Here is a 22179-nt window from a genome sequence, read left to right as displayed (position 1 = left end):
GTACGGTAGGGCCCACTTCATAGGATGATCCAAACGTTCCATTTATTGGGCCACAACTTAAATAGGTTGTGCCCAAAAAATCATTTTCCATTGGATGATCCTAGCCCTCCGATCTATAAAGATTTTCATAATATGTAGTTCCTCCATAGATCTGAGGGCCAGGTTAATCATATGAAAATGGTTTCTAGGGCACAACCTATTTAAGTTGTGTCCCATCAAATGGACGGTTTGGATCGTCATATGGCGGGCATAAACCATATTAAAACACGTATTTATCTCGGATGAATTAAATGAATAAGACAAAATCTTCTGAATAGTGAGCCTGTGTGGCTGCTCTCTCATGAAGCAGCCCATCCGCGAAATGAATTCTACGATGGTCCCTAGCACACTCCTTTATGTATTATTTATGAGTTTATGACTACACTTTTTAGTTTTTAGACTACAAGTGTGTGGCCCGGGGAAGAAAAGGGGGCGAAAGGTGAAATTCAAAAAGTCTGAAGATGGGATTTAGGGTTTAAACCGTGAAAAAAACAGAGAGAGAGAGAGAGGCCGAGAGAGAGGAATGAGGAAGCTGAGATGGGCAATGGACGGTGGATTTTGGGATCTGGACATGGCCACACCATCAACGATCGACGGTGTAGCTCGTCCGATTCCAGAAAACCCAATCCCTTTGGGTCTATCAAGAGGACTCAGGCTTTCGAGGCCCAAACAACTCGATTTTATGCATCGTTTCATGCATATGCCCTTAGTCCCTTCTTTTAGAGGCGTTGAAGGATTCTCCCTACAACGAGCTATCACTTTGCCTTTCAGCGAAAATTGGTAAAAAAAAAAAAAAAACACATTTTTAAGTCTTACGTGTTTATTTTGTATTTCAATTTCAAGATATATTGTTTTTTAGTTTTTGAATTTTCGATTTAAATGCGATGTGGGTTTTATGTAAATATATGCGTTCGGTTGAAAATTTGGGTGGAAATCCTCTAAAATCAAGGAAACATATGTAAACATATGCGAATGTATAATTATATATACACACATTAGGCCATGTGGAAAAGTCTGGAAAGGGAAAGGAAAAACTTTTCCATCAGCAAGGTTTTTCTTGCAATCCAAACAGAAAACAGGGTCTTAGAAACCATTACATAAGCAAGAGAACCATCCATAATGGTTTCAAAACATCGAACACCTAGTGACATGAACTGCTGCGATAATTTATTAATACCAAATTTCACATGTAATTCGTATAAATATTTATACATAGTACACATACCACATTTTTCATGCAATTCATATAAATATAATTATGTAATGCATACTAATATAGTGTATATTATTACAATTACGATTTTGGTTTATGCATTTTAGTCATTTCCGTTTCGGTTTTGGTGGGGATGGAAACGGAAATATTTCGGTCGTTTCATGTTGGTTTCAGTGGAAATTTAAGATCATGATTTTATGTTTTATTAATATGTAAACCCCAAATTTTCTTTCTAGTTATAACTTGTTTATTTGATGTGGGCTGTGGGGTTTAGTTGCTTTGTATAATTGCCTTTGTAATTGCAGTGTCTAGAAACCAATTGATGTTACCTTCATCTTCAGACGATGGAATGACTTGTTAAACACATTTGACTTGTTAACCATTCAAAAAAAAAAACAAAAAAAAAAACAATAAAGATTCTTCTTCTTTGAGGAATTTCTGAATTGCAAGGCTTAATAAAGGATAAATGAGTACACATTGCTTCGAAAATTGTGCCTAAATCCCATGCTAGAAATTAAAATTCTGTATGCTACCAGGAATAAAACTTTAGTTGAATGTTGTATTTCCTTGAGTTGTGGTCCCCATGACATGTTTACAAGAACATTCTTCTTTTTGTCTTTCTTTTCTCTGTGTATGTCTATGACATCCCTCAGCACGTAGTCCATTCTTTTTTTTACCAGAAATGGCAAGAGGCTGAAGTGGTAATGACAACTAAAAGAAGAATTTAAGTTGTTGTAGTGCTGAAATCACCTTAAATTCCATATCTATCTTATATCTGGTAAATTCCTATTTGTCCCTCATTAACCATCTTTGATTGGCATTTTATGCACATTAAGATGTACTTATCAGAACTTTTGTTTACATGGAATCACCAAAAAACTTTGTATTCTTGTTTTAATCTTACCTATTTCTTTTGGAATAATAGTGCATGGATGATTTAATGTGTATTTTGGGAGATGTTTCTACTACCCATTTTGGCTTCTTTATATCTTTTGATGAACAAACACAGTCGAGAATTTCTATTTCATCTGGTCCCGTGTCTCTACAGTCCTAGTGTTGCTAACCCTTGGGCTTTGCTGCACTGATATTGGGGACTTAAAGCTATGCAGGTTTGCTGCTGTACTTGGGCAATTTCATTTACAGAAGTTAATATCTTCTGTCAAAGAGACTGAATCGAAATACCCCGCAGAATCTTCATGGTTTAAAAGTATAGGGAGACATCTATGCGACAAATCCTTGTATGCACTTGGTTTCTGTTCAGAAATCTTGATATCACCAGATTATTCTGTACTGTTGAGCTCGGAAGCTAATGGTGATAGTAAGAAGGGATGCCGAAGCAAAGCAATTTTCCATCAAAAGGCAAGTTGGCCTTTAACATTTCCAGTTAAGAATATTTTCTCGCAATATTATCAGCATCTTAGTTGATGAGTTGCTAGCTTCATATGAACAGCTGGACTCAAAACTATGCATATACCTGTTTGACAGTATTGCCGGGCAGTTGCAAAATTTTAAAGGTGATTCTCTTAGGGCCCGTTTGGATGCCGAGAAGATTTTGATTTGGATTTCTCACATTTGGAGCCCATTTTGCGTTTTGATTTGGATCCGGATCAAATCCTTGGATTTCCAAATCAGCAACTGGCAGTGAAAAAAATTAGATTTCCAAATATGCTGTGGAAATAAGTAATTGGAAATCCACAGATCTGGCAGTTTCCTTCACCATCTTTGCTCCTCGACCTCTCCCCTCCAGTAGGAAGTACCCCCCTTCCCTCTCTGTCTCCTGCAACATGAGCTAGTGGATCTATTCATTTTGTATTCAAAACTCAATTCCAAATCCAAATACAAAATATGAGGTATCCAAATGGGCCCTTACAGATTAGTAATAAAATCTCGAATCTTGTTGCAAGTGGAGCTTTTGCAATGGTCTTTACAATTGAAGCGTGTTTTCGTTCAAAATATCAACATTTAGCTTTATTATATCCTCTGGACATCATTATAACATAGACCTAACTCTAATGGTTATGCTATGAATCGAAGGAACCTTATATCTGAAAAGCAGAAGATCTTGGGTTTTTCTGGTTAGGCCTGGGAGCTTATTGGGTTGTTTTGAACTGTATTGGAGTATTTTGGAGTATATTATGGTTGGGATATTTTGGATTATATTTAGTTGTCTTCCATTCTTCACTCCTATCATTGAAGTTGGTTGCATGATATCCTTTATTACCTTTCCCTGATTCCTGCTATTTTTAAGTCATGCTTCTTTCTCCTGTGTATTCTTCTCATATCGTCTTGATCTGAGGCATTTGTTGTTTTTTACTATGTATCTACTGACACGCGTCTTTTGTACAATCGGGGCCTCCATTGTTGGTTACTTGTCTGCAATGGCGATCGTTGGATTTCATTTCTACCCATCCATCTCCCTCTAGATATACGAATCAGGGACCTTCAATTAGTAGCCACATTTTCCCTTCTGTTATGCAATAGGGACTTATCTTTCTGTAGTGATTTAAAATAGCTGAAGTTAGAGAGAGATCACGGCAAAGATTGTTGCTCTTTCACGGACTTGCACCAGTAAGGTTGTTCCTCTTTCATGGACTTGCACCAATAAGTTATAAGTTATAGAATTTGTTTGAACTCTTAGTTGATCTTTAGATATATATTGCGATTATGACTTAGATTAGCATCAAAGGATTATTAAGACTTAGATTTTGGTGTACCTTTTAAGTTGGAAAACTCGTCCTATTTCAACCTCCAATTTTGTATCTGATATCCCTCCACTAATTCTTTAAAGCTCAACAAGAGGAAAATCAATAGCTTTTTAACAGAAGAAAAAGAAATAAAGACTATCTTTCTGCTCCATACACACCAGATGTATTTGTGGGATTATTCCTATGCATGCTTTGATTGCAAACTGGCAATGCTGGTTTTAGAGATGCCTGTTGGTCCCATATCAGCAGTTGTGGGCATGGATTTAAATTTTGGTTTCGGCCTTGACAGAAACCGAAATTTTGGCCGAAATCCCAAAATCTCAGCCGAAAGCCGGTAAAAAAACTATTATTTTATTATTTCCGAAATTTCGGCCCCAACCGAAATCCGAAATTTCAGATTTCTGCCGAAATTTAAAACACGGTCGTGACGATTTACTGATCTTCTTCAATGACCTCCTTATTTTTATCCATTTTTGCTGAAATTGTTTCTAGTAATGCTGCTCGAGTATAATGTATTCTTTACATGCATGCAGCGTCCAAAACACAATTTAACGTTGGAGGCAATCTCGCCTGGACTTTTTGTTGACAAGAATGGTAATTACTGGGATGTGCCATTATCAATGACTGTTGACCTTGCTTCTGTCGCCTCTCATTCTAGCTCAAGTTATCATTTATGCCTACATCATAACAGTGGGGCCCCCAAGCAGTTTGGCAATGATCAGACAAGTAGCGTACCTCCAGCTCTGTTGCCTGGCTTGTTTGCCAAAGCTGCCTTTTCCATTAAGAGGACTGTTGATATTTGGAGAAGCAAAGGAGGCAAGTTGAAAATGGTTCAACCATTTGACATATTTCTGTCAGATCCTCATGTTTCGGCTTCAGGAATCATTGGTAAGCTATACTGATATTCCAAGTTTGTTCAATTTTCCTTGATTTCTTCTTTTTTTCTTTTTCATTTTTGGTAGATAAGGATGATATTCGAACCCCTTAACCTTCTCGATGCCAATGACACAAGGTGAAACCTATATATTATTAGACCATAGCCGACACTTTGAATTTATTGCCGACACACGTGTCCTGCCATATCCGACACGTCACGCATGTCCGCACGTGTCAAAAGTCCATTGGACATTTTTAAAGGTATTGCTAGAAGTGTTAGACTTAATATGGGCGACACTCCTTTGGACATTTTTAAAGGTATTGCTAGAAGTGTTAGACTTAATATGGGCGCGTGGACACGTTTTTGTACCGTGTCAAGTGTGACATTCAGTTTTATTATTGAATATTGTGTTTACCTCTTTTATTATTAAGTCTTCTTTTATTGTAAACTCTTCTTTTAGCTCTTCTTAACTAATATTTGCGGCTATATCCCCTCCCATAAACCTAAAACCCTAAACACTCTTATTCCAATACTCTATTCATTGTATCATATTGGTCTCCCTTTGTCGTTGTATATTGGGTACGGAAGAGAACTTGATTAAATGGATGAATGCGATCATGTTTATATTGTTACAAATTATGATAGTAATCGGTAATTTTTTTTTGTTGAATGATAGAAAGGGCTAGTAGAGGGCGAGCCTTGGCGCAACGTTAAGGTTGCTCCATTGTGACCTGGTGGGCACGGGTTCGAGTAACGGAAACAGCCTCTTATACTGAATAAACAGAGGATGAAGCACCAAATCGCCCAGAGGAAGTTGTAGTGAAAGAAGAGATGGTCTACCGTCTCCCCTGTCACTTAGCACAAGCAACATCTGCTTATGATAATCTTCTTACAGTTTCTTATATGGCCCACCGCAAGAATTTTGTCCAAGCAGACAGTATAGTAAAAAGGTAAAAAGCTTCAACCCAAAGCTAGAACAGGGTGCAACAAAACACACCTAGCCGAAGATAAAGACCCTTGCAGTACAAGATGATCAAACAACGATCTGACGGGACACATCCCTTCTAAATTTGCATGTCTCTACCCTATCTATGGTTGAAGGCAGAGTTAAGCATCACCATGAAATCACCCACCATCTCAACCTTTCCATAAGAAAAATCCTTCTGAACTGAACCCTCCACTCCACCTTCCCCTCTAGCCAAACCGGATGCTCAACAACGGGAGCCCTACAACTAACATCATCTGAATAAACCAAGTCTTACATCAAAGTGCCGTCACCTCACCATAAATTCTACTAGAATTCGATCCATGATCCACCCCCCACGCTGAACCAGTCTCTCGGTTGGTAGCTCTCCTTTGACCTCAGGAATCAGGATATCTCACCGGATCATGGTGCCTTGAGGTCTATACTTATCTAAAGAAGCCCATCCGCCGAAACTAGGCCCATATGTACTGGAAATGACCATTCTCCACAGTTGATTTTGCTCATTTCCATACCTCCAAAGCTACTTACCACGAAGGGCACTGTTCACCATCCTAAGGTTTCTAATGCCCATTACCTCCTGCAGATTTAATCTTGCAAACCACTTCCTAGCCAACTAGGTGACAATTCCTGCTTTCCTCCATGTCATACCACAGGAAATTCTGATGGATCTTTTCGGGCTTATCAATCACACTGATGGGGGTCACGAAATGAGACATGAAGTAGAGTGGAAGATTGGCGAGAACCGCCTTAATCAAAGTGATCTTTTCCTCTATTGATAAAAGACTCCCCTTCCAAACGGATAGCTTCTTTTCCGCCCTTAATCATTGGATCCACCATGCAGGAACGACAAGCCCAAATATGAGTTAGGAATGACATCCACCATGCAGCCTAAATCTGAGCAAAGCTCTTGCTCTACGCGTCACTTAAATGGACCCCCATCATGGCTAACTTGGAGAAGGTAATCTTTTGACCCGTCAGTACTTCAAATACCTAAGGATTGCCTAGAGATTCTTGATAGAATCCTCAGCTTTATTAAAAAAGAAGTGTATCATCAACATACTACATATGTGAGATCTCCAAAGGAGGGGAGCCTTAATTTATAATTATCAGTTTAGAAAAGTGGGGCAAGCGCCCACTCAGAAACCCTTGATAAGACCACGGACTTAGCCTTGTCCATTATCCTATTGTGTGCCTCCGCCAACACCATGAAGAGGAAAGGGGATAATAGATCGCCTTGTCTAAGACACCTAGCAGTTTTAACGAAACCTCAAGGTGATCCATTAATCTAAACAGAGCACCAGGTGTAGACGACATGAATGCATCTGCAACCAAAATCCATAGTCCAAAGTCCAAACTACTCCACCCTACTCTATCATAAGCCTTCTTCATGTCCTCCTTAAAGAGAACCCCCTTTCTCCCACTCCTCTTATAGGAATACACTCCATTCAACTCTTTTGTTAATCTTCAAAGTAGATGCAATCTTTTGCGAAAACCCCACAAAGAAAAAGCTGAAAACCTTTCACATTAATATTACTTCCAAATCTGAACTATTGTTTTGGTAAATGTCTTTGACGTCTCATAGGAAATTTCTTTTAATGGATTTCGGTAAAGGATTTATTGAGAGTAGTACCTGAATCGAATCAGTGAACCAGGTAACTATGGTTTACTTGCCAAAATAACAGTATGGTTAAATCGTTGGAAAAATAATAATTAGTTATACAAAACCATGGGCTGAAGTTTTGAAGGTTGTCTTTGTTGCTTTTCCTAAGAGGCCGTTTGGATACACAGATTTTAGAATCTTGGATTTCCTCCAAATCATAGTTGGGAGACGACCGTCGTTTTCTGTTTTCTTGCCTTTCTTTCCATCAGCAAGAGAGCAGGAGATCATCCCATGTTTCCAGGTTTTAGAAATCTCAGGATGTGGGAAAGATTTCTAAAACCAGGATTTCTTAGAAAATTTTCATGATGAATCCTTTAGAAAATTTTCACGATTTTGAGGAAATCCAAGATTCTAAATTTCGCGTATCCAAACAGCCCCTAAATGTTCTATCGTTTGCTAAAGATTGTCACGTTTATCCTTTTAAATGTTTAATTTAGAAACAAACTTCTGAAAGTTCACCCAAACACTTGATAGTCTCCACTCGACTCAAACTCAGAGCTAGACTGAATCGAAATTGAATCTTGGGCTTTTGAACCATCGCAGGTCAACACTGGTTTGAGCACATTGCATACTCATCTTGATGTCAGAGCACAGTGTTATTGTAAAAATACTTGGCTGTGAGAGTTACCGATACTTCCTATAGTAAAATCCTTTGTTTCGTTGACATATAGGAGTATATAACAAAATGCATATGGAATTCGCAGTTGGAGGAAATGAAGCAAAGCTTTTTCTTTGACAGTAACTGCTGGTACAGATCAATTACATCTAATTTCATCATTCTTTTTCCTAGCACGCAAGTTGACATTTTTCCTATTTTTACCGACTGAGCCAGAACACAATTATTCCCATTTCTACCGAGACAGCACATAATAATTTCTTCGAGAAAAAGTTATTTTGTTTAAAATTATCCTACCCATTCCGCTATCAATTTAATTACGCTGCCAACTGATGCGGGCTTTCCTTCAGGTACTGTTGTCACTACTGCTTTTGGAGATAATTCAGTGAGATCACCAACTGAAGTTGAGTTGCAGGGTTTCAGGGCCTTCAGTTTATACGCTCAGCAAAATAAATCTTCTCTTACTGCCGATTTCTTCGGATCTTTTTCTTGCACAGCTCATCATGGAAATTTCCAGAGGCTTTTCTTTGATCTCACTCGATTAAATGCCCGTCTAGATTTCACATCTGGTTCGGCACTTTTAACAGGTGCTGCACATCTAGCACACGATTTTTACAACTCTCGTCAACCTAATCCAGAGGCAGTCCGTGCAGTTTGCCCAGACATCACTCTTTCTCTTCAGCAACAGGTAGACATTTTGTCTCGTAATCTTGTGCTCATTTTAGATGCTGTGTTCTTCCGATTTTCTTGTTTAGTTTTTCTCCAATGTTTTTTTTTTTTTTGAATATTTTTTTCTCCAATGTTGGACTATTTTCTCATTCTGGCCCTTGACATTGCCTGCCACAATAATTCTAGCATGTGTGTTGTAGTAATCAAATGGTACGGAAACTATATATTCATCGATGATTACATAGGAATGGTTAAGTGGTCTTGCAAGTTTCATTTGATGGCTTTCCAATTGGAGAAAAAACAAACAAATAGGCTTGGAAAAGATCACTGCATATCAAATCAAGTGCTTATCAAGTGGATAACAGAGTCTAGACAAGTTTTCCTTCTTTCTATTAGTGGTAGTAGTGGTAAGGTAGTAATACTAACAAGAGGTATGCTACACTCAAGGTCGCTCTTACAAAAATCAGCTGAAAGGCCCCCAATGGCTGCATGCCACCAAAGTGCATTTATAAAGACTGCAAGTCAAAGAGTATTAAATGCGCTTTCAGTCGGAATCTCATCTTTCAGTCTCACAAAACGGAGAAAAGATAGAAACGGCGGAATCCATTATTTTAATGGTTGCAGAACACGAAGCTATGTATTTGGAAAAATTTATTGTTTGCTAAGAGGGTTCACAGCATGTTCATGCGAAAAACAAAGACATCTTGGTATAGCTTTGAAGAGTTTATTGGGTTTTTTTAGTACTTTTCGTACGAAAGAAAATTGGATATATCTGATCTCTTATTTTATTTATTTCCTCTACAACATTGAGTTTTATTTATTTAGCTTGCAATTTTTTTTATTAGTTCTTCTCTTACACGAAAGAAAAATGGATATATCTGATCTCTTAATTTATTTATTTCCTAAACATCGAGTTTGTTTATTTAGGTTGCAAATTTGATTTACATCTTTTCTTGTTGATGCAGATTGTTGGACCTTTCAGCTTTCGGGTCGATTCCAGAATTGCATTGGACTCGAAGTGCGGAAATAGTCTTGCCCGTGTAGATGAATCAGTATTCGCAGTTGAGTATGCCATGAAGGTTCTTGGTTCGGCAAAGGCTGTGGCTTGGTATTCGACAAAACATCGAGAAGGAATGGTCGAATTGCGGTTCTTTGAGAGCTAAATTACCTTGTCTTCCCTGAAACTGACACCTTTTTCAGATCGGTTCGCAGCAAATTTGTATTTATTTGTTTGTAACAAATTTTATATGCATGAAAAGAGAATCTCACATATTAAATGCATTGAGATCAAATTTCCCTCTTGCGAATATGCGTCCATTTTATTTTTACCCCTTTCTCTCTTTCTAGTATGCAATGCGATCATTTTACTTGACCCCTTTTCTGTGATAAATTTTTGAGTTCAACAAATTGTTGTGATATACACCGCAAAATATCTTACTTCGAGTCATTGATTTTTGCATTTTTATAAATCTTTTGGGCTCGGATCGGGTATGTAGATTTCCTCTACTGATGGAAATGGATATTCAGAGTGCAGAACTAATCAGGAGAAATTATGTAATCTGTGAAACATTCAGGGTGAACTTTCACTTTGTGCGGAGCTGATCACCATCCGATCTTGAGACCTCGGGACCCACCATACATGTGCTACTTAATGATGATAGGTTCCGTTGATCTGGGTAGATCACCAGTAATATGGCCTATGAACAAAGTCTGGTTGTGATCGGATGATCCTAAGCTGTTGATCGATATCGTTGTGATTTTTCTATTTTTGTCCGTCTTTAGCAGAGCCCGCAAAATGGACGGTTCCGATCATTAAACCATGAAGCCTGGGTCTTTGATCATTGGATTAAATGATAATATGGTGCTTCTCTAACAGTGCTATTTGTTGTAAAGTGAAGTGAGAGCACAAGAACTTGGTGAACAAGTAAAAAAAAAAAAATTCTAGGAAAACATTTTCCAGGAGAAATGTTTTTCCTGCCATCCAAACAGGGAAATGAAAATGATATTAACGTGTTCTTTACATTCGAAGGCTGAAAAAACATACCCTACGTCTGTTCCCTGTGCCTCCTCAATGTTGTTCAGAAAACAGAAGAGAATCCTTTTTTCGACCACTGCAATTCACACCCCCAAATCCAAACAACATACTGCAGACCCCCCAAATTTCAAAACAGACACCCCAAATCTCAAAACCCACCAACAGATTGCTGACGAAGTCTCGAAAACCCTAATCACTTCAGACTTGAAATCCCTCAAAACCACTTCCCTTATTCAAAACCTCCAACCCCTGATCACCCACCTCATCCTCTCAAACCCAAATCTTAAAACCCAAACTTGCTTAGATTTCTTCCAAATTTTGCAGCAAAAACAAACACCCATTTGCCCAAAACACCATCTTGTATCCCACTTAATCCTAATCTGCAGGCTAGTCAAGGTCAGAAACTTTTCATTAGCCATTTTTTTTCTAAAATCTGTTGCCACTGATGAGAATCTCAAATACCCATTTTCACTTTTAGCTTCTCAGATTAGGGTTTGTTGTAATGAGGCCAAGGTTTCAGTTAAGGTGATTGATATGCTCTTTAGGATTTATTCAGATGAAAACATGTTTGAAAAGGCTGATGAGACATTTGAATACATGAAAGAAAATAGTTGGAAGATTAATGAGAGGTCTTGCATTATTTATCTCCTTGCACTTAAGAGGTCTGGTCAGATAGAATCTTGTCTAGGGTTTTTTCTTCGAATGCTCGAACCGGGCGTTGTTAATGTTTCGTTCTATTCATTGGCGATTGTGGTTGACATACTATGTAAGAGGGGAGAGATAAAGAGAGCTAAGGATTTAATGGCGGAATTGAGTGGTAGAGGAGTTAAACCCAATATAGTTTGTTACAATTCATTGTTAGAGGCACATGCCAAGAAGGGGAATTTTGTAGAGGTTGATGAGATTTTGAATAGGGTCAATAAGGAAGGTCTAGATTGCAATGTTGCAACGTATACTCTCCTCATTGATGGGTTTTCGAACTTTGGACGAATTGAGGAAGCTGAGAGGGTGTTTAAAGAGATGAATGAGAAGGGTGTAAATGGAGATTTGTATTTGTATACTTCAATTATCAATGGGAATTGTAGAGTAGGCAATATGAAAAGGGCATTTGACCTTTTTGATGAATGTGTGGAAAGAGGACTTGAACCAAATGCACATACATATGGGGCACTGATCAATGGGCTATGCAAGGCAGGGCAGATGAAGGCGGCGGATTTTTTATTGAATGAAATGCAGAGCAAAGGAATTGAGGTAAATGTTGTGATAATCAATACATTGATGGATGGTTATTGCAAGAAAGGGTTGTTAGATGAAGCTCTCAAAATGCAAGTTGTTTTGGAGAAGAAGGGCCTACAACTTGATGTGTATACTTATAACACAATTGCTTGCGGATTATGTAAGTCAAACCGGATTGAAGAAGCCAAAAGGTTTTTATATTCTATGGTAGAAAAGGGTGTCTCTCCCAATACTGTGACCTACACTACATTGATTGACATACATTGTAAGGATGGCTACTTAGTCGAAGCAAGGAGGTTATTGTGTGAGATGGAGAATAAGGGTGTGAAGCCTAGTACCGTTACTTACAATGCAATTATAGATGGATATAGCAAGAAGGGTACTATGAAGGAAGCTCACAAGCTTAGGGATGAAATGGAGGGGAAGGGAATGGCGATCGATGTGTATACATTTACTTCCCTTATGCATGGGCATTGTGTATATGGGAAGTTAGACAGTGCATTTGAATTGTTTGCTGAAATGCTCAAGAGAGGAGTAGTTCCAAATATCATTACATATACTGCGTTGATCTCGGGCTTGTCTAGAGAAGGGAGATCAGATGAGGCGTTTAGATTGTATGATGAGTTGATAGAGGTGGGCTTGACGCCGGATGACTCTTTATATTCGTCACTTGTGGGTAGTCTTCATTCGTCGAAACCTTGTTAAGAATGATTATATCCTGGTTTTTCATACCATATTGTCCATCAATGGACACCGTTATGTTTCACATTATATGGATCAATAAAAATTTGACGTGTTTTTCAATATGTTTACTTACCAACTTCTCCAAAAGCTTTAGCTGTTGGAGAAAGGCATTATTTATCTTTTATACTTTAACACTCTCCCGCACGTGTAGCCCACACTGGCAAACACATGGCACATGTGGTCTCACTTTGGGCCGACCATTGCACGTGTTTTTTTGCTATATGGGAGGGTTGAACTCGAGACCTCTGGCTCTGATACCATGTTAACTTACCAACTTCTCCAAAAGCTTAAGCTGTTGGAGAAAGGCGTTATTTGTCTTTTATACTTTAACAATATTGATCGATCCCCGGCAACGGTGATATAATTTTTAATTTAAAAAAAATACAATATTGATCAATCCCATTGGGGGTGGGGTGGGGGTCTCAGTCAGATTGGATGGTGGTTATTTAATCCATGCTTGAGTTTGGTGGACGATCTCTCTCCATTTTGAGTGCTGAATGATCAACTTGGACTGTAACATCTTCAAATTACTTTATGATTATTGGCTTTGAATGCATGAAGTGGTTAAGGATGATTGATGCAGACTGGATGATTGCCAAGAGTCCTTGAAAACACAGTTTTATAGTTGTTATTGTTGTTTGTTTGCTTCCAACCAAAGAAATGGGTTGATTCCTTTCTAAAGTTGTATAGGATGCTGGTTTGATAATATTCAAAAAGAAAAAAAAGGATGCTGGTTTGATTGCTTTCTAAGATTGTGTAGATTTTTCAATCGTAGTACTCAGAACCCTTTTAAATTTGGCATGTGGGTTATGGTTTTGTTAGCTCTTGGATTGGAGCTTATACTTTTTCAGTTTTCACCCATCTCAGTCAGGAGCTACGAAATGCCCATGTCCCAAAAATCTCTGATGTTGTACCAGTGTTAAAAAAAAAAGACAACAGAACTCGGCCGAAGTAAAAATGAGTCAACCTGGGCGAGTCAATGGTTGATGTGGTCAATTTTTTAATGATTTGGGGTCAAAGGAGGCTTTGACCTTGTAGGTAAGAAAAACTTGGACTCAGACGAAAACTCAACCAGGGTGTTTGGTCACCCTCCCCTGAAATGCTAGCTTTTTAAGAGTGAGTTCTACCCGGGTCCCAAGATAATCCTTTATCTAAAGAAATGTTTCTCTTGCAAGTGTTGTCCTATTTGGTGCAGATCTCATAAAGCATATACCTAAAATGACATTGGTGAGCAATTATTTGATTAATGAGCTTAAAATTTGAAATAATGATAATTACCACTAGGGCCTTTGGGAGTCTCTTCTTTTGTCCTTGTTGGGTCCTCTCATCATGTAAAACAAATTTCTAAACATGATTAAGCGGGTTTTAGCAAAGCGTCAAAGTTGTTGATTTTCCTCCATAATTGATGCAAAAAGTTAGCAAGACCAGCCAGCTTTTAGGGCCAAGAGGGAGTTCAGAGATCATCTTTGTGCATCGTGGAGCCATTAATTCTTTTGTAATTATGTGTTCATTTTGTGTTTACTCATCACTAGTTAAAAAGGCACTTTAGATTATATTAAACTAGAATATGATCCTAGATAAAGTGACTTTCTACATAGTTGTTCTCAACTAGAACAATCTTAATAAAAATAGAAAAATAAGATAAAGAAAGTCACTTTTATAGTAACTAATTGGGCCCCACTTCTGCCTCGTTCAAGTGATCAAATCAGTAGATCCAATAGTCATCCATATATTTTCTATAAAGTTAAGGGGCCGTTTGGATACGGGGATTTTAGAATCAGAGATTTCTTTAAAATTATAGCTAAGAGACAAGAGAAGAAGCAGACCGGCTGTCGTTTTTTACTTCTCGCCTTCTTTCCGATAGAAAGAGAGTTGTAAATCCTCCCATATTTCTAGGTTTTAGAAATCTCAGGATGTAGGGGAGATTTTTAAAACCTGAATTTCTCACTTAAAATCCAAGAAACACTGTCAGAACAACATACAACTGCTTGATCATGAGCCCACTTTTACACTGTTTTCAAACTAAAAACCTGGATTCTAAAATCCGCGTATCCAAACAGAGACTTTTTGGCCATTTCACAATTTCACTTACTAATGAATATACTTAGAAATTTGAGTATTTTTTAAAAAGTTTGTCCATTTCATAAATTTCAATTACTCATGAAAATACTTAGCAAATCACGGATTTATTGACAAAAACTCCTTTTACAGATGACAGTGACACCCCAGTGGGTGATTGTGTATGGTAGAGATTCAAGCAAACTTTCATCTCAAAGGAAAGGACAAAGACACCAAACAAAGGGGCCACCAGAAAAGACTTTGTTTTCAAGCACAGATGATTGAGGGTTTTTGAAGCACTCTAAGAGAGCTGGAAGTCATTGTTGCTTCCAGAAAAGCTTGCAATAATTTCCATATTTGATTGGTAATAAATGACATTCTCACCACCCATTTACATATTTTTGAAAATACAAAAGTAGTAAAAAAAAAGATGAAAGTTTAGATTCAATATTGACGGAAAGCTATGTCTAATAGAAAAATCAAACTACTGTAGAAATAAAGTGAACTGATTTTACAACCCTTTTATTTATTTATCCTGAAAATGAAGTTATTTTCAAGAAAAGATAAATTAAAGAGGGTGGAAATGCAGTAATTTCTAAGAAAAGATAAACAAAAGGGGGTGAAAAGCTGAAAAATGGGTGGAAACATAATTTTCCAAGAACAAAAGATGAAGTTTTACATAAATTCAGTCTTAGAAATAAAGAGAGCTGTGTGTAACTGTAAACAACACAAATTAAATAATAATAATAATAAATAAATATCAATACAATTTTATATTAACAAACCAGAAAGCTAGGTGTAATAAGGACCCCCCAGGGTTTAAAATGACAAATATGTTTTGTTTTAACAAATTAAAATAAGAAAATTCAAGATCATTATTTCTGTTTTAAACTGTCATGCTGAACATTTTGTTTTTGTTTTTTTTCAATTATTTTAGATAAGTTAGAATAGTTATCTTTCCTTTTCACCTAATGCATTGGTAACTACCTGCCTTCACAAACAACCAACTAATTTTCAAAGGTCACATCTTTTACCATAAGTCAACCTGTTAATTTGCATAAAATCATGAGACTCTTCTTTTGTTTTTCAACAGGATTCTCCTAATTTTTGGGCTTGTGAACATCAAGACAGCTTTCAAAAGATGAAAAGGAAAAGCTTCACCAATAAAGAAGAAAGAAAAGAAGAAAAACCACAGGCCAAAAAAGGGAAAGGAACATTATTATTTATGTCTCTGCATATATAATAAATTAAAAGATTCCCAGTAAAATATTAAAGGCCAAAATATCTGCAAGTTGCAACCCATATTTTGAATCTGTTAGAAAAACTCCTACTTCTCCACATTCTTTCATCACTACTAAAGAAGATCACCTTTACTCTTCTCCAACCACACCTCCATGAAAAGAGTCATGGAAAATCAGTTTTTTATGTTGGTTTTCATGGTAGAGATGGTCCTTTTTAGTCCCTTGTCTGCCTTAGGACAAGAGTATATTTCAGCAGTGGGTGACCCATGCATGAGAAGGGATGGGCTTAGAGTAGCATTTGAAGGTTGGAATTTCTGTAATGAAGTTGGCAGTGAAGCCCCATTGATGGGTAGTCCTAGAGCAGCTGATTGTTTTGATGTCTCAAGTAAGCCCTGGAACCTTTCATTGATTTTTTTTTCTCAGATTTCAAAACTGCAATTTTTCGATTTGTGCAGCATATTGTCTGAATCATTTCTTGGTTTTTTGCCAAAGATTCTGTACTACCATAGTTTCAAAACTCCCCCATGTCATTGTTGACTTGCCCGAGTCGACTCCTTTTTACTATGGCCGTACTCTTGTCCGAGTCCGTATTTTGCCCGCAAAGTCAATCAAAACTCATTTGACTCTCCTGAGTACTCACCGTGTCAACCAAGTATTGGGCTGTGTTAACCAATTATTTGGCAGCGTGAACTGAGAACTCAGCCGTGTCGAGCCGAGTAAGCTGGGATTTGCTTTAGCCTCGTTTTGACCTGCATCCGCTTTTTGAAATATTGCTTCTTGTTGTTTTTATATTTTGAACAGATCAATCCTTGGATCACAAAGTATCAGAAGCTGATAACAAACTAGGGGTGGGAGAAACATTCCCAGGTTTGAGCCCAAAAGCTCTGAACAATACAGACCTTTATGCAGTGGAGAAAGAGCTGTATTTGGGTTCATTATGTAAAGTTACAGACAACCTAAATCCATGGCAGTTTTGGATGGTGATGTTGAAAAATGGAAACTTTGATACAATGTCTGGTCTGTGCCCTGAAAATGGGAAAAAGGTGGGGCCTTTCCCTCTAACAGGGAGATTCCCTTGTTTTGGTGTTGGGTGCATGAACCAGCCCATTTTGAATCATCAACAAACATATTTATCAGGGACTGGGGAAATGAGAGGGGGTTTTAATGGAACTTATGAACTGGGTGCTGATTTTAGAGGTGGGATTGATAATATTTCTTACTTTGAGGTAGTTTGGGAGAAGAAAATTGGAATTGGGAGTTGGGTTTTTAGCCACAAGGTCAAGACATCAAATAAATATCCATGGCTGATGCTTTATCTCAGAGCTGATGCCACCAAAGGATTTTCTGGTGGCTACCATTATCAGACAAGAGGAATGCTGAAAACTGTAAGTGAAATCATTTATAATGTTTTTAATTATTTCCTATAGGAGAATCTTCGGTTAACCGATCTGTTCTGCTAGTGAAAGTACAAATGAAATTTGTGGTGTCTTTTTTCTTAATTGTGAACTGTAATTACTTTTTTGCTGTTAGGCAGATTTGATATATTCTTTTCACTAGTAATATAAGATAATATCCTTATTTGTCTAGTCAAAAAGATAATTTATCATTTGAGAAAGCTCATGCTTTCATTAGAGGAAGGAAATTCTACCGACATACATTTAAGATTTTGATCACAACTTGGAAAAGTCAAGATTAATTTCATCGGTATTTTAGAATTTGGAACTTAGAATTATATTTTTCTAAAGGAATTTCTTATTGGGTCTTTGAAATCAATCTCCAAGGAAGTTATCTGCTCCATTAGATTAAGAAAAGAAGAGAATATCTTTGTTTGTGGGAAAGATAAACTACCACTTGAAAAAGACAATTACCTCCATTAGATAAAAGAAAATTCTACCGACTTCCATTGAAGATTTTCTTCACAACTTGCAAAAGTCAAGATTATTCTCCAGGCTATTTTGTTATTTGGAGCTTAGAATTACATTTTCTAAAGAAATTTATTAATGGGTCAGTGACATCAATGTTTTTAACCATGGGTCTGCAATTGATGATTATTCTTCTGTTATTATATCCATAATGAAAACAAAGTTAAGGAGAATCTGTCTCCAAGGCAGTTATCTGCCCCTTAAAAATAAAATCTCATTACAAATCTAGAAAATAAAAATAAAAACTCATTAAAAATCTACAAAAACAAAATTTTTCTTTTCTCCACTTTATCAAGATTATTTGGAGATAAAAGCCTCTTGGTAAGTTCTCATGCTGCTACCCCTGCTATTTGATATCAATTAACACTAAGCGGGGGAAAGAAGAACAAAAGCCTCATATCCTCTGTACTGAATAGATGAATGTAAAATACACAGAACCAAGACATGCTTCTGCTCAGGCACAGATTTTTTCCAAAAATTCACTTTGACCTTTGGTGAACGACCTACTTTTCTTCTTTTCCTGATTGTTTAGTGATTGGTCATAATATTTCTGATAGCTGGTTGATTGATGATTGAACACATTTGCAGAAAAGTGAAAGAGATCTCTATCAATATCGGATTTTCTTCAAAACAAATCAGTCACTACAAAAAATAACTGAATTTTTATTATAATCACTTCCTGATAAATAAATCAGTATCATCACCTAAAAAGATAATAACAATCAGGCAATGTACCATATTCTCAGTATATTCTTTGTCATCTCATTTGAGGCATCTGATAGGAAAAAAAATAAAAATAAAAGAGTAACTAAACTTCCGTTTTTTTCAGCTGCCAGAGACCGTTAGAGTAAATCGAATCTTGATCATTGATTGTAAGGAACTCTTGACCATTGGATTGGGGTGTGATGAATTAAGTTGTTTGGAGAGGTTATGCAACTAAGCTAGATTTAGTAGTTAGGATTTCTATCCTCATCACTTTGCATGATTATGCTAATCTCCTTCCATGTTTAACATTTGAGTGTTTTATATAAACACTCATTAGGGCTTTCGTAATCAATCTAAGAAAGCAAGATTAGTGAGACTATTTAATTTATCAATAAGGCACAGTACCATCTTCTCAGTGCATTTTTTATCATCTCAATTGAGGCCTCTGATAGAAAAACTACAACTAAACTTCCTTTTTCTTTCAGCTGCCAGAATCACCCAATTTCAAGGTCAAACTCTCCTTGAATGTGAAACAAGGGGGAGGACCAAAAAGCCAGTTCTACCTGCTCGACATCGGAAGCTGTTGGAAGAACAATGGCAATCCTTGTGATGGAGATGTGCTCACCGATGTAACGAGATACAGTGAGATGATCATTAACCCCGAAACACCAGCTTGGTGCAGTCCCACAAATTTGAATGCCTGCCCGCCGTTCCACATTACGCCCCAAGACAAGAAAATTCATAGAAATGACACTCCCAACTTTCCATATGCTGCTTACCACTATTACTGTTCTCCTGGTAATGCCAACCACTTAGAACCGCCGATTAGTCTTTGTGATCCTTACAGTAATCCTCAGGCACAAGAGTTGGTTCAGATATTGCCACACCCCATCTGGGCAGAGTACGGTTATCCGTCAAAACAAGGGGAAGGGTGGATTGGAGACCCAAGAACATGGGAGCTTGATGTTGGCGGTCTTTCTAGTAGACTCTATTTCTATCAGGTTATTTTTCAAACCCAGCCTTTATAATCAGTTCTATCATGCTATATGAAAGTGATAATTTATGCAACATCATATTTTATGGGGCACCTGTAAAACCTAGGATCATGGCATTCAATCTAGAATAACCCATGATCACAAATACAATAATAGATCTAATATAAAATATACTACACATCTATAGAAATATAAACAGATCTAACCATGCAAGTTAGTAAAATACAAAGAGGAGGTTAGGATAAGAAACTTATCTCGATCGGCCATGGCGGTGATCAACCGGGCAGGATCTTCGACTGCCTCTCTCTGGTCAGGGAGATCTCCTTTCGTCAAGTTAGATGGAAGTAGAGACCAACCCCATATTTATAGAAAAGGCCTCCTAGAGTTCCACTCAAAATAGAACTCTATTTGGCTTAATCTGTTTAACCAACTATACTATCCAAACTTAACTGATGTAGTTGAATTGGGCTACACGCTAACCATCCATGTCTCGATAGGGATGAGATGCACTGATTACCCTGATACTCTTTACTGAGCATTGTGGTCAACGGGTAACTCAAGTCATTTCACTCTTAATCTCATTCTTTGATCTAGACCGTCGATCTTAGATCAATGATTGCCCACATAAGATCCTACACTACATAGTATGCAATACAACATTTTTGAATCCCATGGCCAACATTTCTTCACGAGGCTGAGTTACAGCCGAGTTGAATCAAACTCGACAGTTACTCTGGCCAAATGCACTGTTGCAATCACTGAATCTCCTACACTGGATTTGAAAAGGATTATGATTGATCATGGATAAGTAATTAGAAAATAAGAGACTCCAAAGTCCAAACATATGTTACTTCTTCAACCAGTGTCTCTTGTGCATGTTCATTTGATTGGGTTGCATTTGTTAAACAACCAATTACTCCAAAAGATTACACTGTTGGAGTTGGTGTTATTTAATCATTTACACTTCAACACTCCCTCACGTGTGGTCCTCACATGTGCCTTCCTCACATGTGGCCCTTCTTTTCGGTTGACTGTACACGTTGATTTTTAATATCAAGGAGTTGTTGGGTTTTGAAACCAGGATCTGCCACGAGCCAAGAGCTCTGGTACCATGTGAAACAACCAGTTACTCCAAAAGCTTAAGTTGTTAGAGTTGGTGTTACTTAATCGTTTACACTTGATTAACATTGTCCTCCTACCATATGAAAGATGAGGTGGGATGATTTTCCATATCATCCAATCTCTGTCAAGATTTTGAGTAATATCAATTACAAGAATTTTAAACCTTTCTTCTCTCCTCCACTGCAGGATCCAGGCACCCCTCCAGCAAGAAGGGTATGGACATCCATTGATGTGGGAACAGAAATATTTATCAGTAATAAAGACGAGATTGCTGAGTGGACTCTCAGTGACTTCGATGTGCTTCTTCACTCCCCAAAGCAATGATTCAAGTTTTCCAATCTTTCCTAATAAACCTCCTTGTAATCCTCCATTGACAAAAAGAGAGGCGTGACCATTGCAAGCCGGTTTTTTTTTTCAGCAGAAATCTGCTAGATATAGAATACTCATATCCATGTTATGAGGTTAGAAGCTAAAAATGCCCAAAGGGCAGTGCTTCCTCAAACATTTGTATTCAAATGCAAAATTCACCATCATAAAAAGGGACCCGGCTTATTTTATTGACTTCAAACATGTCTAGAAATCTAGAATTCAGCTAGTCAGATATGGTCAATGGAAAGTCTAATCACTCCTTGAAATCTAACACAGTGAACTTGCATGAACTTTTTCAAATTTTAAGAGAGGCAAAGATCAGGTAGAAACTGATTAATAGAAAGGAGATTTGCATGTGTCTCTTGCATCAATAAAAGGGAGGCTTACATTTCGAGCTGAATCACATCAAATGATTTACAGTCTACTAGACCCTATTTGACAAAGAGTTTGCATGATTTATATGATTCCCTAAAAAAAGGAATTGCATATATTCCATTATTGCCTGAACAGTTAATATTATCTTATGCCACCAAAATTAGAAGTCTTACCTTGGACCAGCAGGTAGAAGTGACCATGTATTTACTGATCAAACTAAACTGAGTTGAACTATAGTTTCAGGGAAGTAAAAGACCTATCTTCAGAGGGTGAGCCTTGGCGCAATGGTAAGGTTGCTCCTTTGTGACCTGGTGGTCACGGGCTCAAGTCACAGAAACAGCCTCTCTATGCAAAGCAGGGGTAAGGCTGCGTACATCTAGCCCTCCCCAGACCCCGCAATGGCGGGAGCCTCGTGCGCTGGGCTGCCCTTTTTTTAAAAGACCTATATTCATTTTAGTATAACAGATCAATATCACAAATACAAAAAAAAATGTCTGGTAAACCATTGGATTCCATTAAGGCTAACCAAGAAATGACAACCAAAAACCAAAACAAAACAAAGGAACAAGCTATACTAATTGATTGGTATGACCAGTGATTCAGAAAAAAGAAA

General features: G+C 37.5%; 3 protein-coding genes across 3 annotated transcripts; all 3 read left to right on the top strand.

Annotated features, from left to right (window-relative positions):
- Positions 1-475: 475 nt before the first annotated feature.
- PDE320 (pigment defective 320) lies at positions 476-10092 on the top strand. Its single transcript, XM_077384405.1, has 5 exons — positions 476-819; positions 2362-2611; positions 4491-4845; positions 8446-8783; positions 9730-10092. Exons 1-5 carry the CDS (start codon positions 563-565, stop codon positions 9925-9927), a joined length of 1398 nt encoding a protein of 465 aa, XP_077240520.1. The 5' UTR covers positions 476-562; the 3' UTR covers positions 9928-10092.
- Positions 10093-10803: 711 nt separating this feature from the next.
- LOC143880761 (Pentatricopeptide repeat (PPR-like) superfamily protein) lies at positions 10804-12839 on the top strand. Its single transcript, XM_077383733.1, has one exon. The coding sequence runs from the start codon at positions 10836-10838 to the stop codon at positions 12738-12740; it is 1905 nt and encodes a 634-aa protein (XP_077239848.1). The 5' UTR covers positions 10804-10835; the 3' UTR covers positions 12741-12839.
- Positions 12840-16105: 3266 nt separating this feature from the next.
- LOC143881366 (uncharacterized) lies at positions 16106-21383 on the top strand. The gene is made up of 4 exons (XM_077384404.1): positions 16106-16463; positions 16880-17463; positions 19191-19706; positions 21009-21383. The coding sequence occupies exons 1-4, from the start codon at positions 16232-16234 to the stop codon at positions 21144-21146; spliced, it is 1470 nt and encodes a 489-aa protein (XP_077240519.1). The 5' UTR covers positions 16106-16231; the 3' UTR covers positions 21147-21383.
- Positions 21384-22179: the final 796 nt, after the last annotated feature.

This window comes from Tasmannia lanceolata, unplaced genomic scaffold, assembly GCF_043159265.1.
Source record: "Tasmannia lanceolata isolate RefF3 unplaced genomic scaffold, GAP_Taslan_0.1 ptg000007l, whole genome shotgun sequence".
Taxonomy (NCBI): Eukaryota; Viridiplantae; Streptophyta; class Magnoliopsida; order Canellales; family Winteraceae; genus Tasmannia; species Tasmannia lanceolata.
Note: the sequence above shows the minus strand (reverse complement) of the source record. Positions and strands in the feature narration are given on the sequence as shown.

Excerpts from the sequence above, each read along its gene's own strand:
- LOC143881366 (XM_077384404.1), top strand. The coding sequence starts at position 16,232 with ATGAAAAGAGTCATGGAAAATCAGTTTTTTATGTTGGTTTTCATGGTA. Across the intron at positions 16,464-16,879 it reads TGATTGTTTTGATGTCTCAA|ATCAATCCTTGGATCACAAA; the intron begins GTAAGCCCTGGA and ends TATTTTGAACAG. Across the intron at positions 17,464-19,190 it reads CAAGAGGAATGCTGAAAACT|CTGCCAGAATCACCCAATTT; the intron begins GTAAGTGAAATC and ends TTTTTCTTTCAG.
- LOC143880761 (XM_077383733.1), top strand. The coding sequence starts at position 10,836 with ATGTTGTTCAGAAAACAGAAGAGAATCCTTTTTTCGACCACTGCAATT.
- PDE320 (XM_077384405.1), top strand. The coding sequence starts at position 563 with ATGAGGAAGCTGAGATGGGCAATGGACGGTGGATTTTGGGATCTGGAC. Across the intron at positions 2,612-4,490 it reads AAGCAATTTTCCATCAAAAG|CGTCCAAAACACAATTTAAC; the intron begins GCAAGTTGGCCT and ends ACATGCATGCAG. Across the intron at positions 8,784-9,729 it reads CTCTTTCTCTTCAGCAACAG|ATTGTTGGACCTTTCAGCTT; the intron begins GTAGACATTTTG and ends TTGTTGATGCAG.